The sequence below is a fragment of the Pteronotus mesoamericanus genome, unplaced genomic scaffold (genome assembly GCF_021234165.1).
Source record: "Pteronotus mesoamericanus isolate MK-2021 breed Mesoamerican mustached bat unplaced genomic scaffold, CSHL_Meso_final scaffold_85, whole genome shotgun sequence".
NCBI classification, from domain to species: domain Eukaryota; kingdom Metazoa; phylum Chordata; class Mammalia; order Chiroptera; family Mormoopidae; genus Pteronotus; species Pteronotus mesoamericanus.
This window is the reverse complement of record NW_026555329.1, coordinates 13,861,110-13,882,862: the sequence shown is the minus strand read 5'-3', so window position 1 is coordinate 13,882,862 and position 21,753 is coordinate 13,861,110. Positions and strand designations below refer to the sequence as shown.

Genomic DNA, 21,753 nt, shown 5'->3' with positions numbered 1-21,753 from the left:
GTCAAATAATTTTCGTTAGTATATACTATGAATTTGCTTTACTGATTTCTGTAAACCACGTCATAGTCTCATTACTTATTCAACATAGATGTAAAACTGCTTTAAAGTAAACAGCACTTAAAAAGAGGAAGTGATGTTTATGTTTAAATTCCCCTCTCTCCCTCTGCCATTTTCCCTGTTGGTTTTAAAATCATTCATTCAATTATTGAGGGAGCAGATGAAACATCTATTCCTTGGTTCTAAAGTTAAGTCTTTATTGAACTAGCTTAAATGGGCTCAGTCAGACTGATTTACACAGTCCATTCAGGTTTATGGTCTAGGGTGAAACAGCTGCTGCTCTCTGCCCTGCTCAGGATTCTGCTATTTTGAATCTAAGGTGAAGGGGCCTGGCATTTTGATCCGGAATTACAGTGAGAGCACAGAAGGCCTCGGGTTAGACAACACTCTCTGAATCTGTGCAGTAGGACTTACCACCTGGTAGTGTAGGGCTGTGTGCTGGGGCGTGCACAAGGTGGTAATAAGGTGGTAGCAAGGCAAGGCCTTCTCTGTGTAGGTAGACATAGTTTGTTGCAACTGCTACAGGAAAAATTACATAATTATGAAAATATAGGTGAATATTCATCTATTTCTTAGCTATACATATCTCTTCTTTTAGTATTCATAACCCTGGAAGAGCCAATTTTATGAAAAACAAAACAGAACAAAACAGAAAACAGGGGTCCCTGAATTTTAAAGATATGAAAACCTGGTAGAGTGGACAATAGCGGCCTTTATGAAGGTTATGTGATAGGAAAAACATTAAGTGCCCCAAAGAGACTTTTACTGCTTGGGAGAGAAGCAGCTTGGTGATCTGTGTTGATCATTCCAGTCTAAGGTAATGGGCCTCAAATCAAGCTGCAATTAAAATCACCCTGCTAGCTTTTGGAAAACGTACACACCTTTGCTGAATTCAAAAAATTCTGATTTAATTGATGGAGGACAAGGTCTTGGGCATTAGCATCTTTTTAAAGTTCCCAAATGATTCAAACATGCAGCAGTGGATTGAGAACACTGCTCTAGTAGGAATTATATTTGCACTTGCATCAGAAACACCTGGAATGCTATAAAAATAGCATTTTAATTGGATTCCTTCCAGAGTCCCTGAATGAGAATTCTGTGTGTGAGGTCAAGGAATATGCATTTTTTCGAGCTGCTCATATTTCCTTATGCATATTCAAGTTGAGGACCCACTAGTCCTCACACACTATGCAGCTTCATTTGAGTAATGAAGGCACAAAGAGGGGTCTGGTTGACACTTATGGCTAAGATGGAAAGTCCTTTGGTACCCATTCACCCTGGCACTGTACCAAGCTTTGGGGACACAATGGCTGAACATGGGGGAATGAGCTAAGAAAGTTCCAGGGGAACTGTACAAGGAGTGGACCAAAAAGAGTATCCATACAGTTTGGAAGAATGTTGTCTGTGGAATAGCATAGCAGCAATCCCCATGATGTGGTATGTTCATGAGCTGATGTGACTTTGCAGTTCTTGCTACACCTGTGGAAGCAGGGCTGCCTCCTTAAACACTTCAAACTTAGCACGCTGTGGTGGTTCGTGGGCAATGATGCCCAAGGAGGCTCGAGAGGAAGGCTTGATAAGGAGGAATAAATCAGACTTTTCGCTAATCAGGATAGGTGGGAGCCCAAGAATGATATATTTGGAAAATAAGAGATTTGATCATATTAGAACTCTAAGCTTTGAAAGAGGTCGCAGTGTTTATAACTGGGAGAAAATTACGAAATTAAATTTGAGTTCCTTGAAGTAGGACCACTTTTTCCTACTCACCCAATTTGGTACTCTGAAACAGACCTGATTACAAATCTTTTGAGAAACTACATGAAATTGCTGTATGTAGGTTTTCCATTAAGATTCTCTCTCTAACGTTTTTTTCTCACAAATTGTATTTCAGTATTGCTTCAACTATCATCACATTAAATAATATCAAATAAGTAAATAAATAAAACCACTACCAACACAATTCCAGAAACAAATTAATTTTGTGCAGATCTATATTATTTACATAAATCTAAAGTCCTTTCCCTACATACCTGCAGTACATAAATCTTTAGTATTTTGACTAGTTGAAAAAAAATGTGTAAAATTCCCAGATCTGTTCTCAGAACCCACTCAGCACTCCATTCCTCTTATCTGAGGTTTTAGGCAGTGTACTTTGAATGAATCACTCATGCAATGTTATGCAAACAAGTAGCAACACTCCCGTTTGTACAATATATTGAAAATTTATCACACATCTCAACTTGTTTTCTATTTTGACTTAGAGGAAATACAACAATTCTAACACAGGAATGCAATCTGAAATGAGCTTCCTGCTATTGGGCTGAGAAAAATATAAATGTTTGGAAAGGAAACCATCTGGTCTCTCAACTTCATAAATCTTAAAAATCATTTCTAAAACACTGAAAGCAGGGTGATTTTAACTGTAGAAAGGATTCATCGTACTAAGCATGGTTTCCTAGGACATCAAAGTGTTCCATATACTCAGTCAATTATATCTGCATTTACAGGTGGAGCATGCATATTTTGAGAATAATGATTATGCAAGTTTTCCTTTGGGCTGAGGTCTTTTTAGAAAGATGGGCCAAAAACCATGCTGCCTTATAAATAATTCACCATGAAAGCTTCTCAGTGTGAGGTCAGCAAATATCAAATAATTATGGTAAAGTAAAATTCCATATTTAATTCTGTTGACTTTATCCATTTATGTTATTGATCATTTTATTTTATTTATTGAGGCATAGCAATTTTTTGCCAAACTGTAAGAGAAAGTTTATTTAGAAAGTGATGGAGATAGTAGAAGTAAGCCAGTCCTGACTGGGGTGGCTCAGTGGGTTGGGCTTCACCAGCAAATCAAAAGGTCACCAGGTCAATTCCCTGCCAGGGCACATGCCTGGGTTGTGGGCCAGGTCGGTGGTTGGGCGAGTGAGACAGGCAACCGACTGACGTTCCTTTCACACCTCAGTGTTCTTTCCCTTTCTCACTCCCTTTTCCTCTTTCTAAAAATAAAAAAAAATCAGAAAGAAAGAAAGAAAGAAAGAAAGAAAGAAAGAAAGAAAGAAAGAAAGAAAGAAAGAAAGAAAGAAAGAAAGAAAGAAAGAAAGTAAGAAGGAAAGAAAGTAAGAAGGAAAGAAAGGAAAGAAAGGAAAGAAAGCAAGCAAGCCAGGCTGTGTAGGTTCCCAAAACAAGTTAAAGAGGCAGAAGAAGGGCTCTTGGAGCGGGACAGCACACCGAGGCACAGCAATTTTTATCTAAGTGTCGTGGCCTGGCTTCCATCAGGCCGAAAGCCAGGGAGTCATCCATGTGACCGACTGGTGCACTACACATGAATCAAGCCAGACAAGCTCTGCCCACTGACACTGAGGATTTGTTGAAAAAATAAATAAGAGAGCTAGTTTTATAAACAAAGAGAGGCTCTGAAAAGGGGAGACAAATTGTTAGTTTCAAAGTAACAGACATATTCTAACCAAATGCAATGTGGAAAACTTCATAGCCCTGATTTAAACAAATTGATGGTAAATAGGCATTTTTGAGACAATGGGGGGAAATTAAACATGATCTAAATATTAGATAATAATAAAGAACTATTGTTTACTTTATTTAGTGCTATAATAATACTTTCATGTTTAAAAACTAATTTATAGATGATATATATCTTATCTGAAAGTTGCTTTAAAATATACTAGCTAAAGCTTTTAAGCGTGTGAGGAGTGGCACATGACCAAGAATGGCAACATGTTAAACACTGTTGAGGCTGAGGGAGTGATGACTATACTACTAGTACTCATTATTCTTTTTGCTTTTGTGTATTATTGAAATTTCCTATAAATTTAAATTTAAAAAAATTAATAAATAGAGTCAATTCCAGAATGTTTTTATGTAACTTGAATTCTGTGCTATGTTCTGAAGAAGAGAATAATAACAGTTCCTGGAATGAAAGGTAATAGATAACATTGGTTTGAGCAATAAGGACATGGCTATCAGCGTTATGCTTATATGAGCATGTAAATGGAAGGCTACCAAAGCGGCTGTGAAGCAAACGTAATAGAATTCAAATGTAGTTGCTCATCTTCATTTTCTTGAAAAGCAATGACACTCCCTTATTATTCAGGATGCAAAAAAAAAAAAAAGAAAAGAAAAAAGAAAAAAGGCACATGCTATTGGTCTACAGGATTACCTTTCAGCATACCAGACCATGATGTCATTTCATTTGAATAATCAAGTGAAATAAATTACTAGACCTAAACTGTGCACACAGAAGTTCATTACAGGAACCAGAAGAAGATCAATGCCTCAGTGCAGCGAAAGCCATTGGGTTATACGTAACAAAGAATTCAGGGAGCTCTGAGACCTGATTTATTAAATTGAGCAATAGTGACATGGTTTATCCCACAGCAACAGCATCTAGGTGACTGAGTGATTAAAGGAGTGATTTTTCCTATAGTGTTTTGAAAAAATGGCCATAGTGAGAATGAGTCATGTACAAATGAAAAAGAAAAGGCTTAATGTGACCAGGAGTTAGTTACCAAGAGACCTAATTGTGCTTGGAAGACCAAGCCTATAAATAATGCAAAAGGGCTCTGCTTGTTTACTACGTGGATATAATGATCTTCCTGTTTCTCCGTGGAAAAGAGATTTTCTCTGACAAGTTTGCCAAATTACACTTCCTAATTACAAGTTGTGACTGTAACTTTGGCAGAAAGGGAAAAAATGTACCTAAAGAAAATTATCCTAAATAGTTACCAATGATTCCCAGATTCATTGATGCTCAAAATATATGTGAAAGTCCTTGCATGAGGAGTTACTAGGAAATAATAATCAGCTCCCAGCGGAGTGGCTCAGCTAGGTCCCCCCGCTGGGATCTGGGGAGGTTCACTAACTGCGGAACAACACGTGGAGCATTGAGGGACCATCACAGACACATTACAGTGTCAAGCTGATTTTATGAGCCACTTAAAAATTAGGAAAGGCTAATAATCATTTTATGACGGCTCTCAGTAGAGACAGAAACAAAACCCAAATCCCCAAATCAACTAGGATGCTGGTATTCATAGAAAAGTAAAGGAAATAATTTAATAATAGAAGAATTAGAAGTTTAAAATGATAGTTTATGTAAATGAAGCATGTAAAAATAATTGGGTGGTAACTAATAAATAGGTTAGCCAAAATGTGGTTTTAAAAATATGTCTGTTCTTTAAAACAAGCTCTTTTGTTTCTTTCTACCTAGTTCATTTTCCACATCTGTTCTTTTCCTTCCTATTGTATAACAATCTCTAAACATTAACAGATTAATATCAATTACTAAGATAAATTGGCCATATATTCTGGGCATAATTTCCATACTGCCTCTAAAATGTAATCATTTGAAAAGAACAAAGTGGACCAGAGTTTAAGCAAAAGAGTACTGACCAGGGTATCAATATAGTTTAAGCCACTTAATTGAAGCATGAGATTTAATCATATTTGATCACAAAAAAATAACAGAATAAATTATAGTTAAATATTTATAACTCATATTCTATGAACTTATTTAGATTTAATATTGGTAGAGGGAGAATTAAAAACCTTTTATTTCTGTACTTTCCTTTAAGAACCTTATTAATCAATTAGTGACATAGGGCAGAAGGGTCCCTGTCATGTGAGGCAGATTATTAAAGTTCTTTTCTTTCTTTCTTTGTGGTCTAGATTCAGGGATACATCTGCATCGTGCTGACTTCACATAAAGAAGCTGATGCCAGGTTTCAGTGACAGGTCAACATTATAATGGACATTCACCGGCAGGAAGAACACGGAGGGGTTGGGGATTAGGACAGTCAGGGCTGACCTGGCGATTATCAGTTCTAGTTTCATCTTATTTATAAAAAGGATACTTCTTAGGAGATGGCATGAAGACAGCATGGAGATTCAGCAAGAGCAAACTCGAAGTTATCTGTATGAAATCTCAGCAACTAATCTGCAATATTTTTGTATCACAGTTGTGATTATAAATATATCACTAAGTGATAAACACTGGAAAAATATACATACATTTTTAAGTATGTGATTGATATAAAGTAGTGATTGATATTGTCCTTTAGGGAAGTCACAAAGAAAAAAATAAGTAAATTGTCATTATTATGAGCCATGTATTTTATTTTTAGTGTAAATATAATAGTAACTCTAGCTACAATTTTTAAGTGTTGGTTTCAATGACAGCCACTGATTGGCCCATAATTTAGCCTTCTAAACGCCATCCAAACTATAGAAATGTGAGGAAATAAAAAAGACAGTAGAGATTACAGTTCTATACAGTGATTCAAATAATATGAAGCAAATATAAGCTGTCTTATTCACTTAAAAACTAAGTAAAATGTGGGCACAGTTTCATGTTATTTGCATTTTTTAAACTGACACTACTATAGGAAAGATGCCTATGTCAAAGGCCCTTTAAAATTTCTGTATAATATTTAAGAATGATTTAAGTTTTAAAATGGCTAAATCCTGTCAATTTCTTCTTTACTTTTTAAAAGATTTTATGTATTTATTTTTAGAGAGAGAGGAAGAGAGGAAGAAAGAGTGAGAAACAATTATTGGTTGTCTCTTGCATGCCCCCACGTGGGGGCCTGGCCTAAAACCCAGGCATGTACCCTGACTGGGAATCAAAACAGCAATGTTTTGGTTTGTGGGATGATGCCCAGTCCACTGAACCACAATAGCCAAAGTCTGTCAATTCCTTCCTTAAAAGACATCTCTCCTCTTTCTTTTTGGTTCTTGTACCATTAGATAAAATTTCCTGGAATACCCCATTGTCCATATCCAAAGCTTTGTTAAGATTTTTCGCTACTTCTGTTTTCCTATTGAAAAAGTCCCCCTCCTGTTTCTCCTCCTCCTCTTCTGGTATTCAAATCCTCCAGAGTGCGGCTCTTGTCGCCAACTCACTGACAGAAACTCTACGCAAACCGGTCAATGTACTGTTCCCCGAACACACAGGTTTTACTTGCTGCCATCTTTCTTGAGCCATCTGAATCATGAATATCTACAGTATATTTCCTATCATAAAAAATAAATGGAAACCATTTGTTACATACTTTTATTTTCTCAATAGGCTAGGCTTAGTACCATATAGGCAACGTGAAATATGTGGTATGTTTTCAATAAATATTTGTTTTATAAAATAATAAATTGTACTGAATGGTATTCATGAAATTTGAATTGGCTTAAGAAAGAACAGGTCTCATCCTGTTTTTACAGCTTTCTGAGAAAGTGTAATAGTAATAAACTTACAGTTCTGTACATTGAGGTAGGAATTTTATTTACAAATACTGATCCTTCATTATTGTTATGGACTGAATTTGTCCCCCAAAATTCATATGCTGAGGCCCTACCCTCCAATATGATATATTGGAGATACATATTGATATATTTGGAGATGTGGTCTTTGGGAGGTAGTTACATTTAGATGAGGTCATTTGGTCATGAGGGCGGGACCTCCAGGATGTGATTATGCCCCTAGAACAAGAGACCAGAGAGAGCTTGCTCTCTTTCTTTTCACCATGGGAGGGCAGAGCAAGCCAGGAAGAGAGATCTAACCCGGAGCCAAATTAGCCAGCACCTTGATCTTGGACTTTACAGTCTCCAGACCTGTGAGAAACAAATTTCTATTGTTTAAGTCACCCAGTCTATAATATTTTGTTATAGCAGTCCAAGTAGACTAATACAACTATTAACACCAAGTTTTGAGCATTTATTTTAGAAAAGATTTCTAATGTTTTTATAGAAACACTTGATGAATTTAAGGAAAATATCCTGTTTGTAACTGAATAGCCAATCCAATTTAGAAAACTGGGCAAAAATCACCGGTGATGCTTGCATACAAAATTTTGCTTCATTACTATTCCACTTTTCCTTACAAATGTAAAGGAATTTGGTCATAAATACACACATAAATTCTTACATACTTTTCACATTTTCAGGAGTATACTGATTTTCTTTTAAAGTACTTTGTGTGCTAATGTAATAGTTCAGAAAGTATTTTCCTACAGTTTTGAAATCTATAGAATGTGAACTTGGTGAAGACAGTATTTACTTGGAGTAGAATCTTCCTGTATTCTTATGCCTGTGTTATTCTAGCTTATTTCAGGGTAAGGCAGAGTCTCACTAATTTGCTTTACAGTGAGTGTTAGTACTGAGATGGTAAGCAGTTGGTTACTCATTCAACTCTGGGAACATACCTGCTTTCCAAGCCTTTGAGGTATGTCGCCACAGATAGTTCCTACCATTGGAATAATTATGCTATTAAAAGTATTGATAGTAAAAATAAGAGTCTGACTATAGTGGCCACTAAATTGTTAATAGGTGGTAAAAAATAGGTGCAGGTGACTGGATAAGGGAAGACTTAGGATGGTTGCCTAATACACTGGTAAAAGAGACTTTTGTGTAATATTTTCTAATATTATGGAAGGTTCAAGTCATTTGAGAAAAACTGAATCACAACAGGTGACTTTATAAGTGTTCTGCTGAGTGGTGCATATTATGAGACACACACATTCTTTCTTCTCTATGCATAGTTAGAAAATTAACTCTTGATATCCAGTTCTTAGGTATGATTTATTGTCTTCCAGACAGGAGAATTATGAGGACATTCTCTCTTGTCTTCCGCATCTTATGTATTATCTGGTTTCACCTTTAAGTCTTTTTAACTTTTTTGTTACTACTGACTTCTTTAGAGTCAAAATTTTATTCCTAAATTCCCCAAAGAATGCAGCAATTTCATCCTAGAAGCATATATTTTAACCACTCTGACTGCCTTAAAAGTCCTCTACTCTCATAACTCTAAAACAGTCCCTTTGCAGATGAATTGAATTGGAAAACTTTTCCCCTAGTGACCAGATAAACCTTAGGAATTTTCAAATCCTATTGGGTAATGACTATTCAGTACTATTAGAAGCTGTGACTATATCATGGATTATATGATTTTAGAATTTAGAGCAGGGGTCAGTATACATTTTCTGTAAAGGGCCAGATAGAAAATATTTTTGATTTTGGGGTATGTACAGTTTCTGTGACAGCTCCAGTAATCTCTCTGTAGCCATGGGAATTGATTCCAGGACTCAAGTCCCTTAATATAAAATGGCATAGTATTTGCATAGAACTTAAGCACTTCCTCCCATGTACTTTAAATCATCTCTACATTACTTATAGTATAATGTAAATGCTATGTAAATAGTTGTTATGCTGTATGGTTTAGGGAATATGACAAGAAAAAAAAGTATGTACATGTTCAGTACAGCCATTGTAGGTCTAACCACATAGTACACATCAGCAAAAATGTAGCATTTAAAAATTTTTTCCATCTGTGGTTGGTTGAATCTGCAGATGTGGAACATGTGGATATGAAGGGCTGACTGTGCTCAGCGTTGCCTTGTATCATGAAAGCAGCCATCAGCAACAGGCAAGGAAATGGTTAAGGCTATGTTCCAATAAAACTGTAATAATTAAAAAAACAGACTGTGGGTTGGATTTGCTGCACAGGCCATTGTTTACTGATCGCTGGTCTGGATCAATAGTTTCATAAAATCCATGGGATTGAAATGTCTACCTTTAGAATCATAGAATGGTAAAGTTAGCGCTCATATTTTAGTTCGAATGGTGTCTTTTCTGACACAAGAAGGGAACAGCAATTTAAAGTTAATGCTACTTAAGTTCTTTAGGTAAAAAAGTCCTTAGAGAGTGTACAAACACAAACAGGTTATATAAAAAAATCTATTAAAGGTAAAATACAATAACCACTTTTCCCTCTGCATGCAATGTATTTTAGAGCCCTTAGGTTCTTCTGTGGCTTCTTCAAAACTCTTTCTGGTAATTTTACCCAAATTACTATCTTCTGTCCTAAGCTATGTCTATAGCTGCATTTCAAATGCATACTTGGATATTTTTAATCGGCTTCCCTGCTGTCACCTCTAATGCATAATATACAAAATATACTTCATAAAATTAGTTCTACTTACAGACCCAAGAATTTACTCCAATATTGTAACTATTCTCAAGCTAAAAATATTGGAGTTAAAGAATCATGTCATCATCTTTGACTTGTTTATTTCTGTTTCTGCTACTATTGCCTGCCACTAAGTCCTAAAATTATTTTCCTCTATAGTATGTTGAAAATCCACTTATTTTTGCCCATTCCCACTACTGTGGTTCATGAGTCCCTATTACTAAATCCCTGAATTGCTGTAATAGTGAACTAGCTGGCATCCAGTCCCATGTGTCTTATCATCCTAATTTATTCTGTACATGCTGACAGATAAACTACTGCTTTCATCAGGTCCTTACTCCTACTATTTATTGAACAAGGCCTAAAATACTGATCCTGACATTTATAGTCTTCTATGAAATCACCCCAGGTTCCAGCTCACGTCTTCAGAGCTACACTGTTCAATATACCCACTTTTCTGTGAACACATTTAATGTTTTTAGTTTTCCTACCTCAAATGCTTAGCTTACAGAATTGCTCTTACTCTGTATTCTTTTTTCTTTTCCACTAATTCTAATATTATTATACAAGGCACATCCCAGCTCATCTGTTAGGTCTTAAGCTCTTTAGCTTCAAATTATTGTTTTTGCAATGGGTCATTTCCAGCCTTGAACCCTTAAATGTTGGATAATGTTACCAGTGACGCCATTTTCCCAACAAATGTAAGCTCCTTGGCTTGAACCTCTTCACTCTTTCCTGCCACTCATGGCTTTTTCCACACAGTCTTCTGAATGTAATCATATTTGAATGAGTGACTGGAATTAGAAAAGTGGACGTATTAGGGAAGACAGGGGGCAGCTTCTCTGGAGTCCTTGCTGACTGATGCTAATCCTCACTAGATAATTATTTTAATCATTAAAAAGCAGCACAAGTTGGCACTTTTTAAGTCTCTGACTGGATAAAACGAAGATGAAAATAGCAAGAATCTGACAGGTCCGTCATGCAGAGTTCTGAACGCAGCCATGGCGACCAAGGGAAGAAAATGTTGCCTTTTGACAATTAGCTCAATTTATTTCTACACTCTTGATTCTCTGCATTTCACAGTTCTGTAGAAATATAAGCACTAAGGGGAAAAAAAATCTTTAATTTACCAAGGCAACAAAAATGATCTTCATATGGAATTTAAGAGGTTTCTTCTTGATATATTTATGCAGAAGTGACTTTCTCTTTTCAGATAGCCCGGAAATAGAAAAGAGTGCCAAAACAGAGTCAGTTGTCTGACAAGATTCCAATATCAGAAATCATTATTGAAGTACAGGCAGAGGAAGAGGAACCAGTACTAGGAAACCAAGACTAAAACAATCAGAAAGGCAGGAAATGGTGCCATGAAGGAAGCCAAGGACCCCTTTTCCCTGTGAGAGTGGGTCACGGTAGGAGATACTGCAATGTAGTGACCCAGGATGAGGAATGAATGGAAGTCTTCAGATTCGGAAATGAAAGGATTACCAGTAATCACAGAAAAAGCAGTGTTCATACAGACTTTGTGTCAAAATTACAAAAGGCCCATGTTACTATTGTTGCTTTTAGGCCTACTATGACCTACACGCACATTCATTGGGGCCATGATCTAACAGGAAAGGGGAAGGATTTAATATTTAATGAAGACTTAAAATGTGCAACGCACTGTGAGAAGCATTATATTCTTAGCCTCAGAGGGAGGAAATAAACAACCCAAGATTCTGCCATTGTTAAGTAAAAGAGTTTGGAACTGAAGCTCTTTTCACACCTTTGCTATTTCCACCATCTCGGATTTTCCCCCAGTGGTAGTCTGTACAAATATGGCTTTCATCTGTTTTACCTAATTTTATTTCAGACTTGGGTCCCTGGGTATTTTCTGTGTCTAGGTTGTAGAACATGAAAATTGGAATAATCCTAAAAGATCATTTGGTCCAACCCTCTTATCCTTTTTTTCATCTAAATAAACTGAGGCCCAGAAAGGTGAAGTAATGAATAGGACTCACACTGCATTAGTGAAAAAACAGGACTAAAACTTGTTTTAGTTTCCTGATTCCCAAACTCATACCTGTTTTCATTATAAACTCCATGTAGCACCCAAATTGCACACAAATGTCTGCTTGCCTCAAGGAGGACTTAGTAGGTCAAGACAAGAAGATCATGTATTGCTCAACTTCTCGATTAATGGTCTGAAATGGGGAGAATGACTTTGAATTCTAAATATGTACCTAAGTCTCTATAACCGTAAAAGGAAATGGGTATTTTTTAGCTAATGCTGATGGTGGAGGACACATAATGAAAATTAAGTATATGAAATAAAATCCTAAAAATCACTAGGTGGTTAATGTTATTTGCAAACTAAATTTTATGTTTCAAATAAAGGCTTCTAAAAGGATGATCATAAAAACAGAAAAGTTTTACAAAAAAACTAGCTCTTTTTCTCAAATTAGGACAGTAATCTTCTCATTGTAAAGAAAAGAGGGGTCCAGGTCACAGCAGCAAAAGCTGAAATTCTATTTTGTATGTTCACACTTGTACATCATCATCAAATATATAACTACAAATGAGGGAGCCAAATATGTTTTCATGAATCGAAGAGAGGTGATGGTTGTGTTTTCAATTGTATATTCAGCTACCTTGTAGGTATATACGTAGGGACTACATGCTAAAAGTCAATATAAGTAAAAACAATCATGTATTCTCTAAAGACTGAATTTGATACATGTATAAATATCATGTTCCAAAGCTTCAAATGCAAATATTATTCATAATACTCAGTAAATAATATTGCAAGTTGGAAATATTTCCATCATTCATTTCTGCAGGATTCTCCATTATCTAGCAGTGCAGACAGATTGCAGTCCACACATGAGAGGTTTTGAGTTCATAAATCTGCATGTAAAAATCAGTATTGCACATGAACCGAATCAGGGATAGTCATGGCAACGTTGGGGATGTCATTGCTGAGAATTTCTGAGAAAGTTAACCAATTATATTACACTATTTGCATACACATATATACTGCAGATGGACAAGGATGTAAGGATCATACTGATTGTTAAGGTGGCAAGCAAAAGTGTTATGGAATACCATGATCCAAAAGCTAATAACAACCACAGACTGCAGTGTACAATCTATAACACTCTTAAGAGCTTGGTCTGATTATCTTCTAGATATCAATGAGGGAAAAATTCAACCGGAGAAATTATGGGTTAATGTCAAAGAGCAAAGGACACAATTTAAAAAGAACAAGTTTCCACGTTCTGGTGTTAGGTAGAATGAGTGGTCAGCAGATTCATATCCACTCTGCTGCACAGGCTAAACATGGCATCACCATGACAAACTCGTCGAGCTGGTGGTTAAGTTAGAGATGTTGAAAAAATGAAAAGCAAATCAACTGTGGAACGAAGCCTCTCACCTCTTGCCTGTCGTCCCGGCCCACAGCCTTCCTGTGCCCCATGGCTACCCTGTTGCACGCTCCAGGGGACTAATTGGCACCTGCGCCATTTGTGCGTCTTCCACCTACAAGAAAAGCAAAGAAATCTCATGGAGAAGAAGCAAAAATCCCAGGCAAATCAGAGATTTGGTGACATGGAAACATGACTTTGACCACTGCAGACAGAAATTTGACTATTCTCAGTCCTATTTAAATTTAATTTAGATCTCCAAAACATTATAAAAAGCATTAAGCATAAAAGTACTTTCTATGGGAGTGGAAACAAAGGCCATCATAGTCAAGTTCTATCAGAATTACTCTACAGAGAGCATTTAGCCTTTTTAATGATTAGGACCACCAGTGGATGTACCAAATGGTACCAGAAGTGATGCATTTTGTTCAGTTAAGGTATGTGTACTTTCTATTCAAGTTATATATATACATACATTCATGTCCTGAGCCTTTTGTATCGTGCTCTTTTGGTTAGCATTGTAGTGGTAACTCAGAAACTACAACTATAATACACTTTACAAAAACAAATCCATCAAATAAGTACATTTGGTCTAATAGTTCTGTCATCATAGTGTAAACATACAATTATACTATTTGTCATCTCAGAATTGAATACAGATAAATTAAGATGGCAAATCTGCCATCAATTTCACCTTAAATTGCTATTTTGTGATCACACATTCCATCAGTCGATGCCATAATATTTCATTTGTTGTCAGAACTGCAATTATGTACCACATCAAGTTTTAATCAGGAAATTACTTTTAATAGCTCCGAAGAAAAACTTCTCTAACATTTATCAAGATGGTAATAGATAGCTTGAATAACCTTAATTTTCTTTGAGATGGTCCAAAATGAAAAGAGCAAACCTCTTATTGGCATCATTGAGATAAGATGCATTTCGTGAGCTGGAATGCCAACCTTCAGGGGGAACAGGAGCTCTTTGGAGCCGAGGGAGGAAGGTTTAGGTTAGTTCTCTAAGGAAAAAGAATTGCTTTCTAAAAGATATGTTTCATAATTATTAACAACTTTTCTGCATTTCTTGTAGTTTATATCAACATAAGAAAGTCTGCCTAACTTCTGGAGCTAATAATACAGTGTGGAAATTTACATACAATTGTCTCTCTGGAGATAATTTCAGTAAAAGAGCAGCTCTTTTAATAAGGCAAGAGATCACACATACAGCCAAAAACATCCCAAACTGCACTGAGCCTGCAGGACGGGGTTGCACTTGAAGTATTTTGCTCAGTGCATCGGCCACCTGCTTTTTCTTTAACTCTCTTACCTGAAGCTTTGGCACATCTGTGGGGCCTCGCAGGCCTTTTCTTCATAGAGAGGATCCAAGCAGTCCCTGCCCCCGTTGGCCGGAAGCTGAATGATGACCCGGTGCCGAGACTGCTTTTTGATTCCGGAATCCCCTAGAATGAGGCAGCTTTTTAACCTCTGCACTGATAAAAGACTCTCCAAAGGCCAGCTTGTGTGAAGAAATTACATAGCCTCTAGCTACACGTGATTTGACATCCCAGAATGAAAGGCCTTATCTAGTTTAATCATTTCCTAAATTCTCCCAAAGACCACTTATATTGAAAATACAATCAATTTATATTTTAAAATGCAAAGAATAAAGAAAACAATTCCATAGTTAACTAGCCTTCCTAATGCACAGTTGCAAAGTAATTGCTCTTTTGTATATTTCGTTCCCCTTGAGAAATATGACAGTTCTAATTAATTTATTTTCCTCTACCTTAAGTTTATTTTCATGCCATTTCACATAGCCCTGCTTACCACATGGGACTCATACACATCTAATGAATCCTTCTTAGGAGAATATACTCCATGTTTTAATGTGAAATTTTATCTCTTTGTTATTCACTTAATTTGAAATGCATAACTCATAAATTATTCTAGTCATTTATTACTCATGTTAAACAGTCTGAGATCTTCAATTCAGGTCTCATTCTAAGGATCAGGGCTATAAGTAGTGAAGTGAAAGTCTTTTCATAGAGGCAGAATTTTTAGAGAAACATTTGGAATAGTAGTAATTACTCCAAATTATTCCAAATAATGTTAAAAAACAAAGAAAATGAGATTTATCTACAATGAAGATATCAGCTGGACAGTATTATTGATATAGAGATTTGCAAAAGTTTTTAGTATTAGAAACAGATAATGTACAAGACTTGCCAACTTTAATAAAAGATATTTCCAACTTACACTGCATGGTACAATTTTATATACAAAATAAGTCTCTAAAGAATTATTTTAATGGAATTTCCATGTTGCATTTACATTTTTTGGCAAGGTCATTAAATATTTAATATGGAAAACTATAGGAACAGAGAAATTTAGAAGGGTTACGAGTCCCAAACAATGAAAACTTAACCAGAAATTAACTGAAACATTATTAAAGTGATTATGTTAGTAGAAAAATATGATTTGACAATTAGAACTTTCCAATAATCAAACATCCGTTCTCATGAAGTTAAGGAATCTCTCAACATGGTCTGAGCAACCAGCTTCCAGAAATGTGGGTTGAAAATTCCTGTGTTGGATGGGAGAACGGATCAGATTAGTGATTTCTAAATGCTTGACTACATAGGAACATAGGATAATTCCTTTAAAAAGGCAAAAACAAAAACATATATTGGCCTATACCCTGAACTACTAAATCAGAATTTTGGGGAGCTGTTTGGAAATCTGATGTTTACAGTGCTTACCAGGGAATTGCGATGAACACCCAGGTTTAAAATCTACTAGAATAGACGACCTTGTATGTCTTGTCCCAATTTCAGATTCTAGGTAGGGTTCACATGTAACTTTCTAGGATAATTCCCATTGTGGGGGAAACCTGTGCTATTAATGACTGTATTAACTATTTTAGTGAATAATTGGTATACTACAGGTAATGGAGTGGGGAATTAGGGACTGGAGTTAGTAAGTGGCAGAGAACTAAGTATTTGAAAATATTGTCATCAACTTTTTTAGTGGTAGTTTGAATGCTAGCTCCAACTCTGACATGCTCTAGGAAAGACCTAAGAAATGCCAATAGGACTTCTAATAAAATTGCTAATGCAGTCTTCATCCATTTTGTTGTTCAAAGACTCCTATTTTAAGGCCCAGCTGATAAATTCCTCTAATAATTTAGAGCTAGGAAAAATTTTGTTTCCTCTGACAATCAGTTAAGAAATCACTGTGTTTCTATTTTTTGCTTTGTTCTCCAGACTCTCGGAGCTAATTTTCTTTTCAATTGCAGGAGCTTAGCTTAACTCTGATTTTATAGTATAGTTTTTCTCTTCTTCCCCCATTTACTCCTTGACTCCATCATCCTTTTACATTTATATTCTTTTTCTTTTGTTTATGATCTGTCATTAAACTTTTTAAACAGGTAGATATACTAAGTGACCATTCTTATATTTCTTTAGCCTTGGGGAAGGAAGGAAGGAAAGAAGGAAGGAACGAAGGAAGGAAGGAAGGAACGAAGGAAGGATCCTTCTATCCCAGGGGTCAATAATAGTCCAACCCTTCTCAACCTATGGATGGACAATAGACATGGAGGTGGGAAGAAGAGATCCAGAGGTTGTAGTTGACTGTGAGTTCAGCATCAGTGGTAACTTACAGACTGAAGCTTCAGTTCATTAACTATCTGGATGACACCTGATACATAGGCAGGGTGATTCAGGTTTGGGAGGCAGCAATCAAATGTTAGTGTTTCATTTCTACTTTGTTTAGTGACTTGAAAGCAAAAATATCACCTAATGTACAACCCTGAAACATTCTAGTGACTTCTCATCACAACCTCTGCAAATTTGTACTTGATATATAAGACTATTATAATTCTTTTGCATTTCCATAATTTGGCATTCCATTTATTCTTATTAAAATTTCAAATACTTTTTAACTTTGTGTAGCCCACAGGACGGAGATTGTAACCTAATACAGGTAAAACATTCTAAACCCGTAACACATGGAGAGGAATTTCAATGGGGTTACACTGGAAGTGCCATGACATCATGTTTCTACTCACTAAGAGGTTTGCTTTTTCTCAGATCTCAGTTAAGAAATTACTTATACACTCAACGAAACAGCACTGGTGAGCTCTCCTAGGTGACAGAGCTCTCAGATCAAAGTGCAGACAAGGGGAAAGCTATGGTACACATTAAACAAGAAAAGTGGAAGGTTCCTCACTAACAATTTGAGCTGGCAAACTAGAATTTCACAACCTTCATAATTTCCTGCCCTTACTTACATCCAATTTATTATGTGTGGTTAATATACAAATATAGGTTCCAGTTATCTTTGTGTGTTAACACCTAGAAAAATAGTCACACATAGCAGGGACTTAATAAATATTTCCTGAATGGGCAGACATATTTATTTCATTTCTTCTCAGCTGGATTAATGCCTTCTATTTCTTTTCATCTGTTTCTTTACAGTAGTAAAAATATGGAGACTAAGCCTGTGCATTGAGGATTTATAGAAAATAAGGTATCATTTTGTCCATTGGAAATAATGAGCATCAGAAAAATAAAGGAATATTGCTGTAGTGTTTATACTTGAAAATACCTATCTAGGATAAGAACAGAAAATAAAGGGATTATACATTCAGAAAACCATTATGCCATAATGGAGAACACAGATTCAGATGGTATGTAATCTCTCACAGTTATAGCAATTTTCAGATATCTTAAGACATAAATTTCACTAGAGAAGTTACTTGGTGGAAGAATTTAAAGGGCAGGCAAAACTAAGATTTGTTGGGCTGGATGTGGAAGGACTAGCATACTGGAGGAGCCTAATAGTGATAGGAGATTAGAAATGCTTTATACAAGAAGCCAAATGTAAAGGTATTTTTCATATCTTTGGGGTAGTTCTTGGCTCATACTGCTTAAGGGTATCAAGGTAGAATAGACACCTCTGCAATATTCTTCCTAGCTCTCGTCAATAAATGTAGTTGAAAAAAGGAGGGAACAGAATTTAAGCAGCTAAATGCATTATTTGATCAAAAGTATTGATTATTTAAAGTCAGTTACAAATAATATATATGTATGCATGTTTCCCCTTTTTCAGAAACACCCTTTGTAAAATTTATGAAAATTTGAAAGAAGTTAACCAGTGCACTGGTTTAAGGATTAAACTACTCTCTACTCAATACTGATCTTTATTGGCATTGATTTTTCAAGATGTATCTTGAGAAAGGGCTGAATAACATTTCAAATAACTCTTTTTGTTCCTGCTGGAATGTTAAGCTATTGTGTTCCATTTTCGGCAATACTAAAGCATAATTTTACCTCTTTAAATTGATTTTTAAAAGGAATTTAACTCCACACTTTCATTAATTCAAAACTCATAAACTTTAGACTTTGCCAGCAAAATTAAATAAAAAAAAACAACAACCCTATCCTTGAATTAATTTTCTGTGGCTGTTATCTATCCCTGAACATTCCACTTTGTTTTGCATTTTTTAATTGTGTGTGAAAGTCAGTGTAATTCCAATAAAATTTGGCCATTCCCATTTCATACCATATAATAAAAAACGAACCACATATCATCGCTTTATTTTCCTTACAACAAAAGGCTAGTTTTCTATAACATCATTGTATCCTTGTTCTCAGTTACAGCAGTTTACGGGCAAAACAGAAAAGGCTTCTGCAGGTGCACAAAGCGTCTTGGCACTGTTGTCCAACAGCAGCCCCTCTCCTACCCCCTAGTCTGTCTTTATTTCCTCAATACACAATTACAGTTATTCTTCCTAAGTCTGTGTGCCTAGATTCAGAGTTTGTAAAAGCCTTTTGTCAGAGGAGACTCCATCTGCATAGAGCTGATGGACAGAGCAGGCCGGGCTGACCTCCTGGCCCGGGTGAGACGGCCCATGCCCGACCAAACGCAGCCCCGCCCCGCAGAGCACCTCCTGCTCCCAGGACAGAAGAGGTCTGAGCTGGCGTCCCTGTACTCTTGACCACCGCCACCCCAGGGTCACCAGGGGAGAAGACTATCACAATGGCGTGAGGCACTTCAGTTTAGAGAAGCTACCTGCCCGCTCCCAAAAGACCATGGTGACTAAACCCATTAGATCTCGCTTGCTCATTACTCACGAGAAACTAGCGCCCTCTATGCCACGTGTCTTTCGTCATCACCTGAACCCATAGCACTACCTGTGTGCATACCTCGATTTTCAATTTCTCATTCTCTTCCATCCCCTAATCCTTCCACCACTGCACCCTCTGGATCTCGTGCTTTTTTCATCTGCTATCTTTTCTTAGAGAGTTTCCTTTACATTCTTTGCAGTGGAAGCTGACTCTACCGAGCCATTTCCCAGTCTTTTTTCTCCCCTTACCTTTAAAAATCTCCAACTCTTCTGAAGCACTTGTCATCAACTTTACCATTAGCTATCCACTTTATAACAGTCGACTGACACATTAATTAATGTCTTTAGGATGCCCCTCACTGTGATCCTTTCTCTTTCTCTAGCCCTGTCACCTCTTTGGCAGTTTGGCAGCTACAATGGTTATTGTATCCAAGGCACTGGACTCTGAATTACTGTGCTTCCACCTCCAATGACCTTTTCCTGCACCTCATGTCAATTACTAGCTCTTCTGGTCATCCCTTGATGTCATTATTATCATTAGTACCTGCGCACTCTCGTCTTCAAACATTTTACTTTCTGGTCACTTCTCCTTCAGTTCACTTACTTTCGTTCTCATCTTACTAAAATTCTTCAAACTTAATTAAAATGGCCAATCCAATTTCTGCATCACTTTTTTTGGTATCTATCGACCTTTTCAGGACCTCAGTTCCATCCCAACTCAACTTCAATTCCATATTCCATTATTATTAGAAGTAATCCCTTGAAAAGATCTTTGAATCCCCGTTCCTCTCTCCTTTTCTTCTACTTTCCTGGAAAAGTCCCAGTCTTAATAAAAACCAGTAATTTTCCTCTACTTTCCTGTACTCAGGCAGCTGCAGATGACCATGGTTGGAGAAACACGGGCGACTGTGTGGAGGAGTCCCTTTTTAAAGACATGACTAAATGGGCACTCCCTGCTTTCTACACAGTTTACCACACATTATTAGCTTGACCACCTTTGCACTGTTCGTAAATATGTCACATCTTCTCCTTCCCCAAATCCCCTGCATCCTTCCCTTGATCCTCTATACTCACCGAGAGATTAATCATTAAATGCCTTGACTGTCTTGAACAACCAGAATGTAAGCTTCCTGAGAGCAGGGATATTGGTTTCTTTGTTTATTCGTTTATTTGTATTTAACACTGTGCCTGGAATATTATGGTTACTTGAAAAATTTTTGAAGAATGAAAAAGGTTTTCAATAGATACGAGTATGACAGGAATCATTTGAAAATAATTTACCAGAAAATCCTCAATAAATACTAATCATAAGTTTATATTAGTTTTTCTTTTTCATTATCTGAATACTTTCCAAAACTGACATGTAATTAGTCTTCTAAGAAGTACTGCTTTCAGTATGTCAAATCAAAACATTTACTAGATACTGACCATATGCAGTGTCTAATGCCTTTACTACAGGAACTTATAATCACTATAGATGAGACAACATGTGATATATAAACTAGACCATGGTTGAGCAAGCATAGAGAACATTATTATATATTATCTCTTTTGCATCATAAAATGAGTCACAGGTGTTATAACCAAGGCTTGGATGGTTTACATATCTGACTAAGGTCATTTGACTGCTAAGTGGCCAAAGTCGGTGTCTACACCAGATTTGCTGGTTCAAAGTCCACTCGTTTCATTATACCATGAAACCCTTTATTTATTTCTATGTTCAAAAACCAAAAATTACATTCCTCTCTCTGTAAATCTAACTCAGTCTTCCATAATCTGCCTCTATTCCTCATTCCAATTTCACATCTCGACTTTCCTCAACATTCTCTAAGTTCCAGGAGACTGGTTGTCGCTTCTTGAACCTCTTCCCTGTGGTCATCTAAGACTTTCCTGATGTCTTTGATCCTTACTTGGGATTCTCTTATGTATTCTGTTTTTCAGAAAGGTCTCCTCTACCTTCTTTTCAACAAAATTTTCCCTAATAGTTGTTCCTATAATGGGTTTCCCTTACCCTTCCCTAGAGTTCTTTCTGTTCCTAATTCCTGGATACATTGCAATATTCCAAATTATTTTCAAATGAAAGCCTAAAGAAATGAGAAAATTTGACCTATTTCCTGAGTTTTATGAATGACTGAGAGTCTATTTAACAAAATATTTTGTTTTACTTTATTTTATTTACTTGAAGTACTTTAGACAAAG

The 21,753-nt window shown here is 36.4% G+C and overlaps 1 protein-coding gene across 1 annotated transcript in view; it reads right to left on the bottom strand.

Annotated features, from left to right (window-relative positions):
- Positions 1–21,753, bottom strand: part of THSD7A (thrombospondin type 1 domain containing 7A) — a 319,686-nt gene that overhangs the window by 55,036 nt on the left and 242,897 nt on the right. The window contains exons 11-12 of the mRNA XM_054564186.1: positions 14,755–14,887; positions 13,440–13,543 (exon numbers count right to left, since the gene is read on the bottom strand). Coding sequence (XP_054420161.1) covers positions 13,440–13,543; positions 14,755–14,887 — 237 coding nt within the window. The remainder of the gene's footprint in view (positions 1–13,439; positions 13,544–14,754; positions 14,888–21,753) is intronic.